This window comes from Bactrocera neohumeralis, chromosome 3 (genome assembly GCF_024586455.1).
Source record: "Bactrocera neohumeralis isolate Rockhampton chromosome 3, APGP_CSIRO_Bneo_wtdbg2-racon-allhic-juicebox.fasta_v2, whole genome shotgun sequence".
Classification (NCBI taxonomy): domain Eukaryota; kingdom Metazoa; phylum Arthropoda; class Insecta; order Diptera; family Tephritidae; genus Bactrocera; species Bactrocera neohumeralis.
The window spans coordinates 27,172,327-27,184,478 of record NC_065920.1 but is presented as its reverse complement, the minus strand read 5'-3'; the positions used below and the strand labels follow the sequence as shown (position 1 = coordinate 27,184,478).

At 42.2% G+C, this 12,152-nt stretch overlaps 1 protein-coding gene across 34 annotated transcripts; it reads right to left on the bottom strand.

The window, feature by feature from the left end:
* Nucleotides 1-7,087: 7,087 nt before the first annotated feature.
* Nucleotides 7,088-10,743, bottom strand: LOC126753265 (basic proline-rich protein-like). Of its 34 annotated transcripts, none has more exons than XM_050464558.1 (4): nucleotides 10,567-10,743; nucleotides 8,195-9,497; nucleotides 8,048-8,104; nucleotides 7,088-7,975 (listed from the first exon to the last, which is right to left on the bottom strand). In XM_050464558.1, the coding sequence occupies exons 1-4, from the start codon at nucleotides 10,567-10,569 to the stop codon at nucleotides 7,239-7,241; spliced, it is 2,100 nt and encodes a 699-aa protein (XP_050320515.1). In that variant the 5' UTR covers nucleotides 10,570-10,743; the 3' UTR covers nucleotides 7,088-7,238. The 34 variants fall into 34 exon arrangements, with proteins under 34 accessions (XP_050320515.1, XP_050320524.1, XP_050320498.1 ...); XM_050464567.1 differs by lacking the exon at nucleotides 8,048-8,104 and adding an exon at nucleotides 7,985-8,032 and having other exon boundaries at nucleotides 7,088-7,903; XM_050464541.1 differs by having other exon boundaries at nucleotides 7,088-7,699; nucleotides 7,754-9,497.
* Between the last annotated feature and the right edge of the window lie 1,409 nt (nucleotides 10,744-12,152).

Genomic DNA, 12,152 nt, shown 5'->3' with positions numbered 1-12,152 from the left:
CAGACCACATTCCCACAACTCGTACATAAATATCACTGCTTCTCCAACAGCTTCCAACTCATGCGGCGCATATGACTACACTTTAGTACACGAAAGGTACACGAGTGCGCCAAATAGAATAATAGAATGCCAAGGCTGGCAATCGAAGATTGTTGCTTAATTTCTTTAATTCGCCATATATGCATATGTATGTATGTAAATGTGATTTAAAACCATGTTTTGTGTAGACAAAACTTTTACCTGCACTCGACATGAGTTTAATTAGTTTTGATAGTTCGGCGGAAGGGAGCCAACGATGCTCGTCTCTTTGCAAAGCTTGCTGTTTCAAATAAATGTTTTCAGTTGGAAGTTAGCATAAAGGCGAGGTCTAAATGAGAATATAATTTACTTTAATTTATGCACAAATTTAGCTTCATCTGAGTGCACTTAATTAATTACATTAATTAAATGGGAATTTAAATGACATACAATTGAACTACCTCACTCAAACCCTACTCCTGCGTCCGCGTTTAGTACCACGGGCAATGTGAGCAATTTTGAAATCGATGCATGGAACTCAGAGTCATGACTAAGAAAGCGGTAGCATTGATGGACCACTCCGAGGTAAACGATTTAAAAGCTTAACAATGTTGCAGCGTCTGTCTAGCAGGAGTTGTGGCTGCAAACCGGCATCTTGGAACAAGCGGCTCGTTATGTCGCGACCAATAAATTTTCTCCCCAGCTGTAATTATGACACTGGGTTTGATACTCGACACTTCAAAATGTAATTCAAATAAAAGAAAGCCTCGGATAATGACTTCTCCAAAAGTTTGGATCGACGATTGGAAAATTAAATTGAGCCTTCACGACAATACCCCCAACAATGTAGACAAAGGCAGCCACCTTTGTCGCGGCTCACAACATGGTAGTTTGTAGTACCACCTTTAACATTTAAATATCCATAAAGCTATCTGGATGTTCCCTAATCGTAACACGTGCAACATTGAAGAAGGTGGAACTACGAACTCTATGGGAATGGCCACAGAGATGGAGTTAAGCGCATTGGAGCTCAAGGTTTGCGTTGATTAGGCTATGTCGTACGCATGGAAGATGATGCTTCAGGGAAAAATTCCTTCGATTCGAGACTCGTGGGTGGAAGCAAATTCGCCCATACATCCGATGAAAGGACCAAGTGCATAGGGACAACTATGCACTTGGGATGTACAACTGACGTGACCTCGAAGGTCACTAGGCAATGACAAAGTTTTGCGCTCTCGGTCTAGAATCATCTACCGTTGTAGTGCCAAAAAATATTATTTATTTATATTTTCAAATAAGAATATTTATTTTTTTTTTCAATATTTAAAAAAAATTTTACACATTTTTAGTTTTTGAAGTCTATTCTAAAGGGTGATCCATTTCGAGGTTCCCTACTTTTTTAGCGAAAAAACACAGAAACTTCAAATTTGTTGGGGAGTGTTTATTACCATTCGAAAAAACATTTTATGGCATTTATTTTTTGAAGATTATCTCTTTCAAAGGTTTCAGATGGTCCATCCGTTGAGTCTAATTTTCGAGCATTTCGACTGACACGCGTGATGTTTTGTTCCAAGATCTGAATCGAAGCGGGTTTGCCCGTATAGACTTTAGACTTTAAATATCCCAACAGGAAAAATACTAACGATGTGATATCACACGTTCTTTGCGGCTAACCAAAAGGTGAAATTATCTGCTCAAGATCGAAGTGTTCCCTAATTAAATCCATTAAGGAGGCGACGTCTTCTTGAAATCAAATGTCACCGAGATCACGAGCTTCAATCAGGCATAAAATAGTTGGTTATCATGACGCGATAACGGTCGCCATTGACGGTTACGTTCTCACCGGCATCCTTTTTGAAGAACTATAGACCAGTGATTCCACCGGCCTTAAATCGTTGTCTTTTCTATGTAGATGAATAAGCAGCTCTTGAATCTCTTCAGGTTGCTCTTCGTCGCAAATGCGGCAATTTTGCTTGATTATACATATACCCATTGAGCCAGAAAGAGGCCTAATCGCCTCACAAATCCTCAAAATTTAGCTCAAAAATGTTGGATCTTCTTAGAACTTTTCAAGAGCCCATAGAGCTAAGCGATGTCGCTTAGGAAAGTTGAGTGGCTTCAGTTCTTGCAAAAGCTGCATTTGGTACGTTTTCAATTTAAGGTCCGACGGAAAATGTGCCAAGTTGGTTCATTTGTCAATCCGAGTTGCTGCGAACGGCGCCGAATCTACTCTCCACAGTCTTCATGTACACTCTCAGCTACGGCTGCTATATTTACTACACTGCATGTAGGACCTGGTCTATTCGGTCGAATATTATTCAATAATGAATGCAGGGTCTCAAGATGGGTGATGGTGTTGCAAATAGTACGCTCAGTAGGCCAATTATGTTAGCCATAAGTTAGCGAAGCGCGCGAAACACATTCCTTACAGAACGTGAATTTTCGTAATAAAGCCAAACAATACTGAACAAAAACAAGATGACAGCTTGACAAGACTGACGCGGGGTCTGTCAAAAAAAGGGCTATTGAATAAAGTACGTCTACTTGGATCACCCGTTTTAAACAAACATCGACTGTCACCCAATGTAATATATATTTAAGTAGACTCTTCTTACCTTTGCGCAATTATTTGTATTGACTTTTCAAATCCATTTTTGATTAGCTCACAGCTAAGCAATTATTGCCCATTTATAGTAAAATATCAAAAACTTGAATATGAAACTATTATAAAAATGCAGCATCATTGAGAGGAGAGCAGGAACTAGAAAACTAACGTTGTGAATGAAGCAACCAACCACTCACCCGATCGCTATTAAATCTCGTACATTAACTCTTATGTGAGCTTATATAATTGTCTGGCCACATTTATGTCCGTGGAGAATTTATATGCAGTCACTAACAGAAAACTACACCTAGCACATATATGTACACTATATAGTATAGCATATATATGTACATTGGCTTATAAAATTATATGAACAAAAGCAATTGTAATTTCTTCATAAAGTATTTCCTCATGCATAATGAATTATAGTAAATTTTTGTGGCAGTAATTAATTTTGCACAGAAATTATGGCATTCCCACGAGTGCAAATAACTACTTGGCTCGATTGATGAAATTTTCTTTGCTAGTTCCCTCAACCAATAAATGGATGTTAATGCTGATCAATGGAAGACAAACGATTCGGTCAGTTTTTTGAACTACAGGCTCGGTCATTCACACTTCACTTTAAGTGAAGCTTTAGTAGTCTTCTTCTTAAAGGCTTTACCTTTTAACCAAAGAATACTTTAACAAGTAAGGAATAAGTTCGGGTTTCACCGAACATTTCATACTCTCGCATGATAAAGTGATAATCGAGATACCGTTATTAGCAACTTTATTGCGAGAATATGATGTCCTCTCAATTACATGAAAATATCTGAGAGATTTACCGATATTTTCGGTGAAAAATTAGGTTAGGTTAGGTTAGGCACTGAATTCTTCTTGTTCGATATAAGGGACCTTGAAAAGTTATAGTCCGATCACGACAATTTTTCCACAAGGGATACCTCAGCTCAAATACCGTATTTGTGTAAAGTTTTATTGCTATCATCATTCTATAGTATATTATACAGAGAAGGCATCAGATGGAATTCAAAATAGCGTTATATTTGAAGAAGGCGTGGTTGTGAACCGATTTCGCCCATATTTCGTACATGTCATCAGGGTGTTATGAAAATATTATATACCGAATTTCCTTGAAATCGGTTGAGTAGTTCCTGAGATATGGTTTTTGGTCCATAAGTGGGCGATGCCACGCCCATTTTCAATTTAAAAAAAAAGCATGGGTGCAGCTTCCTTCTGCCATTTCTTCCGTAAAATTTAATGTTTCTGACGTTTTTGTTAGTCGGTTAACGCACTTTTAGGGATTTTCAACATAACCTTTGTATGGGAGGTGGGCGTGGTTATTATCCGATTTCTTCCATTTTTGAACTGTATATGGAAATGCCTGAAGGAAACGACTCTGTAGAGTTTGGTTGACATAACTATAGTAGTTTCCGAGATATGTACAAAAAACTTATTAGGGGGCGGGCCACGCCCATTTTCCAAAAAAATTACGTCCAAATATGCCCCTCCCTAATGCGATCCTTTGTGCCAAATTTCACTTTAATATCTTTATTTTGCTTGTTATGACACTTTATAGGTTTTCGGTTTCCGCCATTTTGTGGGTGTGGCAGTGGGCCGATTTTGCCCATCTTCGAACTTAACCTTCTTATGGAGCCAAGAAATACGTGTACCAAGTTTCATCATGATATCTCAATTTTTACTCAAGTTACAGCTTGCACGGACGGGCAGACGGACGGACAGACGGACAGACAGACATCCGGATTTCAACTCTACTCGTCACCCTGATCACTTTGGTATATATAACCCTATATCTGACTCTTTTAGTTTTAGGACTTACAAACAACCGTTATGTGAACAAAACTATAATACTCTCCTTAGCAACTTTGTTGCGAGAGTATAAAAATAGTAAACTGATTTCTCGATGATTTTTTCCCGTTCTTTTGACATTTCTCTTCAGTAAGGGTTGCCATTTTATCATGGAAAGATATACGATCCAACAACGAGCCGAAATTATTAAAATTTACTATCGAAATTCGCAGTCAGTGACCTCAACTTTAAGAGCGTCATAATCGTCCTGTCAGATCAGCAATTGAGCGTCTAGTGGAAGAATTTGAATCGACAGGCATAGTGCAAAATGTTCATGTGCTAGTGAAACAAAGAAGTTGGGCTGAGCAACAACTTGAAAATTATCCGGATTTTCATCGTAAAATCATCTTCAGCAATTGGCGCATTTCTGGCTGAATGGCTTCGTCAAATTATTGGTCAGGCAGCAATCCACACGTACTCCATGAGTCACCATTGAATCCCGAAAAAATTACGGTTTGATGCGGATTATGGGCCAGCAGCATCACTGGGCTGTACTTCTTCCGTGATGAACAAGACTGGCACGTTACTGTAAATGAGAATCGCTACTGCTCAATGATAACCGAATATGTTTGGCCTGAATTGGATGATATGGACTCAGTCCTGGTTCCAACAGGACGGCGCCACAAGCCACACAGCGATTGTCACAATCAATTTATTGAAAAGAAAGTTTTGTCAATTGGCCATCTCGGTCGTGCGATTTTCGTTAGACTCTTTGCTGTGGGGCTACGTCAAGTCTATGGCTTATACAGTAGTATCGTCCGATTTATGCTTGAAAACCGTCGAAAATTGGTTTCAGCGGTTGGACTTCTGCAAGCGACAAATCGAGTTCCACACATAATGGCATCGAATGTACTTTCGCAGGTATAAATTATTCCATTGATATCCCAAACTGCTTTTGTAGTGCTCACAAAATTTTGTAGCGTCACAAAATAACGACTGGGGTTTTCAATAAGACATTACTTTTTTCGAAATTGATCTTTTTGACAGTTTGGTTTACTTGTACTTCAAAACAAAAACAACGTTTTCAAATCTCGCAAATTTATTGCCAAGTTAATGATTCGGTTCGCGCGACACATCGCGCCCTACGTCCAATTTTCAGTCGACTTTATCGCTCAATAGAGCCGGTTTCACGCCACATTTACGCTACTGGATAATACCCATCGTCAAAGACGCCATACAGTGCGCACCGAATACGCTATTGCTGTTGTGGACCGACATATCGAAGGAGACCCAAATGAGTCCAAGAGCCATCAGGCGCAAAAATTGGAGCTCTGGACATCCAGTTTAAGAAGATATTGCAAAAGGATCTTGGTTTGCAGATCTACAAAACTCAACACGAGCAAGAATTGAAGCCGTACGACTATCAAGCGCATCACACATTCTGCGAATAGGGCCAAAACGAGATGGTCATCCAGATTTTCACAAGAACATGTTGCGCAGCGATAAAGCTCATTTTCGGTTGAATGGGTACGTTAACAAATAACCACATGCCATTTTTAAGACACCGTTACATTTTCAAAAAGTCACGTGTGCTATGCTGTATGGGAGAAGGAATCACTGGTTCATATTTGCAGTCGCCCATAATGTTAGTAAATAAGGTCATATGTGACCTGGTCTACGAAAAGGGAGCTAACGTGCGAAAACTAGTTTTCTGGGAAAAGCTGTTAAAAATAATCGTCAGTTTCTCGTTATCTCATTAATTGTTCTCCTTTTTTTTGACACCTAAGCCCCCTTTCCGTAGACCAGGTCACATATAGCGCCTTGATTAAGGCCAACAGACGGTTAGGCATGCCAAACAGCCAGCAAAGCAATCAATTTATTGAAGAAACTTTGGGTGTGAGCATTATCTCGCATGGTGGGTCCTTATCAAGAATGTGACATTTAAAACCGCTGGACCTTTGTTGGGGCTATGTAAAAATGCTTGTCTAAGCAGATTGACGTCTTAGAAGAGAATATTCGGCACCTCATTGCTGCAAAAAATGATCGAAATTGAAACCTTTTTTACAATAAAGCTAAATTCTTGGCCGTAGCAATAAATTTCTAAAAAAAACCCTTTATATAGGTTGAAATGTTACCTTTAGCCTGCCTAGTAATTACCGAAGGTTGACTAAATTTTACATGAGTTAAGCGTTCCCCCAATGATGTTATCTGAATTCGCTTTTGCCTAATTGATAATTATCAATTGATCTAAATACTCCCTTTTCAAATACTTATATATGTACAAAGAACAACCTCATAACCACAAATATTGAAGTTCGAATGCCTTTAGGTTCAAGCAAATAAGCTAGTCTTCCAATTGAATTAACGCTGTGTTTATGCTGGAGCTGTAAGTGCTGATCCAAAATCGTTGGCGAATTGTAAACAAGGTGTGTCCTCAAATTCGCTACAAATTTGTATGCGAAAAAAAGCAAAAAGTTCCGTCTGCATAAAAAACAGCCATCGCCCCTTGACCGCGGGGGTTATAGCTTGAACATACATACTCGTACATACATACGTTAAGTGGTTTTCGTATTTGTGCCTACAAAATTTACTTGACATTGCGAGTTTTATCGTTTTCGCTTAACCCATTGCTAATTAACATTGAACACGGCTGGATTTTTGTTTTTATCGTAAAATTTATTTTTAAATAGTCATATAATTTATATTTTTCGTAAATGTCAACTGGCATTCGCGTCCGTGGTAAACGATCGTTTGTCTCTTTTTAGACAGTATGGAAGACATGTTGCTCATACATTAATTTTAGTTTTTATTGGTTTTTTATTATTAAATTCTTCATAAAAATTTCGTAGTTGTTTATAATACTAAATGGGCGAGTTTCATGTGTTGAGTACAATAATTTAATATGAGAAGGGTCTAGATGGTTTGTTGTAGTTATAACCATCAGGTCCGAGAGATCCCGCCTCGGGACCGCTAGGTCCTGTTGGTCCACCAGGGCCGCCAGGACCATATGAACCGCTTGGACTACCTGGGCCTTGTGGACTTCCTGGACCGCTTGGACCACCTGGTCCTCCTGGACCATATGAACCGCCTGGGCCTCCTGGACCGCTGGACCGCTGGGACCACTTGGTCCACCTGGGCCTTGTGGACCACCTGGACCGCTTGGACCACCTGGTCCTCCTGGACCAAATGATCCGCCTGGGCCTCCTGGACCGCTTGGACCGCCTGGTCCACCTGGGCCTTGTGGACCTCCTGGACCGCTGGGACCACCTGGACCATATGAACCACCTGGGCCTCCTGGACCTCCTGGACCGCTGGGACCACCTGAGCCTCCTGGACCACCTGGGCCTTGTGGACCACCTGGACCGCTGGGACCACATGGACCTCCTGGGCCATATGAACCGCTTGGTCCTCCAGGACCTTGTGGACTACCTGAACCGCTAGGCCCACATGGACCTCCTGGGCCTTGTGGACCTCCTGGACCGCTGGGACCACCTGGACCATATGAACCGCTTGGACCTCCTGGACCACCTGGGCCTTGTGGACCTCCTGGACCGCTGGGACCACCTGGACCATATGAACCGCTTGGACCTCCTGGACCTCCTGGGCCTTGTGGACCACTTGGACCGCTTGGACCACCTGGACCATACGAACCGCCTGGACCTCCTGGACCACCTGGGCCTTGTGGGCCACTTGGACCGCTTGGACCACCTGGACCATATGAACCGCCTGGGCCTCCTGGGCCACTTGGACCGCCTGGTCCACCTGGGCCTTGTGGACCTCCTGGACCGCTGGGACCTCCTGGATAACTAGGCTGAGGAGCAGGGTACGAGGGTTTTGGTGCTGGATAGCTTGGTCGAGGAGCCGGTTGACTAGGTTGCGACGGCCGAGGTTGTGGTTGTGGACGAGGCGCCGGCTGTTTTGGGCCTACTTCATTTTCACCAGGTGGTGGCAAATATTCTGGACCGGGTTTGGCAGGCTGTGATGGTTTCGGCTGTGGTTGTGGACGTGGTTGGTATGTTGGTCCCGGAGTGGGTTGCTGTGGCCGTGGTTGATAAGTTGGTCCGGGAGTGGGTTGTTGTGGTCGTGGTTGATAAGTTGGACCAGGAGTGGGTTGTTGTGGTCGTGGTTGATAAGTTGGGCCAGGAGTGGGTTGTTGTGGTCGTGGTTGATAAGTTGGGCCAGGAGTGGGTTGTTGTGGTCGTGGTTGATAAGTTGGGCCAGGAGTGGGTTGTTGTGGTCGTGGTTGATAAGTTGGACCAGTAGTTGGTCCTGCTGGGGGTATATACTCAGGACCAGGTTTTGGCTGACCTGGCTGTTGTGGACGCGGTTGAGGCTGTGGTCGTGGTTGAGGCTGAGGTTGTGGTTGAGGACGTGGAGCAGGATATGAGGGCTGTGGTTGTGGCTGAGGTTGAGGTTGAGGCTGAGGCTGAGGTTGAGGCCTTGGGGCAGGATACGAGGGCTGGGGTTGAGGTTGTGGTCGTGGCTGTGGTTGAGGACGAGGTCTTGGCTGCTGTGGTTGCTCTGGAGGCAAATATTCCGGTCCTGGCTGTGGTGATGGCGCTGGACGACCCGGTTGAGGTTGCGGACGAGGTGCTGGCTGTGTTGGCTGTGAGGGTGCTGGATATGAAGGTTGAGGCCGAGGTTGTGGCTGCGTAGGCTGTGAAGGCTGTGAAGGAGCGGGATATGAAGGTTGTGGTCTTGGTTGCGGTTGTGGCTGTGGGCGTGGTGCTGGATATGATGGCTGCGGTTGCGGCTGTGGCTGTGGACGTGGCGCTGGATACGATGGCTGCGGTTGCGGCTGTGGCTGTGGGCCTGGCGCTGGATACGACGGCTGTGAGGGAGCTGGATATGAAGGTTGAGGCCTTGGTTGTGGTTGCGGCTGTGGACGTGGCTGTGGTCTTGGTTGATATTGTACATCATCTATGCCATTGCCCGAAGGTGGTGCTGGGAAAGGCACCGAAGGCTGCTTATAATGATAACCATCCTCCTGCAAGTCGCTGCTCAAGTGTGAGACATCAGCATGCGCACCAGTGGCAGCTAGTGCCAGCAGTAGTACAAATAATTTCTGAAAAATATACATATGCAAAAAAAGAAAATTTCAAAATTTTTTAGGTGTCAAGCCATAAAATATAAACATATTCTGTATACATTAGTATATAGTATGTATGTAAACAAGTCAAGTTTGGCAGGCAGCTATTGCGCAAGTCATAATTGCTTACAATGTGTAGTGTATCCGCAAACTAGTCATTAAATCATAATACACTTTGGCCGCCTGCACTATTCAAATCAGTTGAAAACAATCAAAGCGTCTTCAATCAACAAACAAATCTACAATTGTAAGCACAGTCACCGACTCGCCTAAAAATGTCGGTGAGAAAACGCAAAAAAAACATTAGAAAAATTAAAAAAAGGTGTTATTACGCGAGCTGCATCTATAGGCCGCCCTTAAAAGTTATGGTTTTGTACCACTTCACTATTTCGTGATGGTATTCTCAATAAGCTGGGAACTGATTGTGCATTGAGCTGCCGTTTGCATTGCAATTGCACTGTGCTTCATGTCACGATGTCGAAATAAGCCCGGCAATAACGCCATAGCAATGTACGCTTATAAGCAAAAAAACGCATTCGAGTCAATGTTTTGTTAATTTTTCAAAAAAAAATTTTGCTACGACATAACCGAATTTCTCCATCACAAGTTGTGTTTCCATTATTATAGCTAGCGTTGTTGATGCCGAGTCAACCCTCCGTTAGGCGCCCAAAATACTCGGCTGTATAAGTAGAGATTCGCTATATTTGGTTGTTAAGAAATTGTTGTTGTAGTTTTTTTAGCAACAAGTCAGACAGACGTTGGTCTTCAACTTTTCATTTTCCATTTTCAGCATTGCCAGGTATTCTTTGTCTTCACCTATGACATAAATTTTGTTGCTAAGCACATATCGTCACACTGGCTCATAAATCACATTTCGCGCTAATAGTAGGTAATACCACATGCATACATATGAACATGTATGTATATACACATATGTGCCTCAACATGTTGCAAAATAACTGCTTGGCTAGTGCAAGTTGCCGTCTTGCGAAATTAAGATGCCCATTATGATTATTTCTTAAACGCTGGCTTGCCTTTAACTCACCATTCTCAAGTTTCGGTCGCTAGTACACGACTAAAGAAAGTTACGTAATATATTTTGCGATCCTTGTCTGTATAATTATATATTATTCATATAATCGGTAATGAAATTTTAATATAATCACTAAACGTTTGGAGTTAGCGAATTCACTTTGTAGTTGGTTCACAACTGTTGCACGCCCGATCACCGAATGCTGACCAATTGTTCTCGCTCAGCTCAATTTATATGAAAATGCGCGCGGTTCATGGATGCTACGGTGCTAGTAGGGAATCCCAACTCTCGCGCGCGCGCAGTCGCGTCATCTCAATTGTTTCTCCACAGTAGCATCTAACGTGCGAATACCTTAGACTCTTTCCCTTACAGAAATACTATTAGATTCAGTGGCTGGCTAAGCTGTCAATCCGCTAAGCCGCCGGCAACCTCAATAGCAGCGTCATCGCAGTCAAAGCGACCTGAGACTCAGCAGCAGCAACAACAAGCACAGCAGCAACAACAAGCCCAACAGCAACGTAGCTAACGAGCAGTTATACTCGTAGTACAACAAATACAACAAATACGAGTAAGGTAAACAAACAAACCAAAAGTCATTTAATAAAGCGTTGGCGCACGCTCAGTAGACGAGCTCAGACACACCATGTCACATTTACATATACATAAAGGTTTTTCCAAACTCTATGGTCTTTAGAAAAGCAACAACTAACTCTATGATCTTTATGAAAACAACAACTATGTGTGAATGTAGGAGCATCATAATTGCGTTCGACGGCTGTACATAGCTTATAAATATGGTGGTTTTAATTATTTATGAAAATTCGCTAATAAATTCAATATTAAATGTTATTGTAATTAAATAAAGTTTGCACATGAATTAGTGATTATTTTAAGTTTTTAATATTCAATATCGAAGTGAAATACAATTTATTTTTTTTTTTAATATGATTGCAGAACATTAATAATCATTAATGATATTTCCATGTGTAAGTGTGTTGGTCGACATTCCCACGAAAAGTAGTTGTTGGTGGCTTTGAGGATATTGCTCCGATGTCGAACCGAACCCATAAATTGAATACAGACATTTAGTTGAATTTTTAAGGGTTAAGAACGATTTATCTCAAATTTCGGGTAAAACTACAAGTTCTATAGAAATTAAATAACAAAGTCATGGAGTCAAGCCGTTAGGCTCTACACGAGTCTCATCCGTGCAATGACAAATGAAAGAAGAGAAAGTCATAAGCTTAACAAATTGGAGCAGCGGTAGCAAACCTCACTCACAAAGGATGATGGACCCACAGACTGATACCGGACATACATTCGTGGATCGACAGCCGACATGGGGACTTGGGTTTCCTCCTAACCCAAATACTAAGTGGACATGGGTGCTTTAGAAGCCTGATTCTAGATTCTAGCAGAAGATTAGTCCGATTTGTCCGACGTTTTCAGAGATTTTTGAAGTCTCTGAGCATGTATTCTTTTATTGCCCTCTCTTTTTAAGTACACGGAAAAAAATTAAAACTGCACTCGGTGGTAGTTTTACGGTGGAAACTCATCTGTCTATCCACTGAGTACTGGAAAGCTGTCAGCGAAGCGGC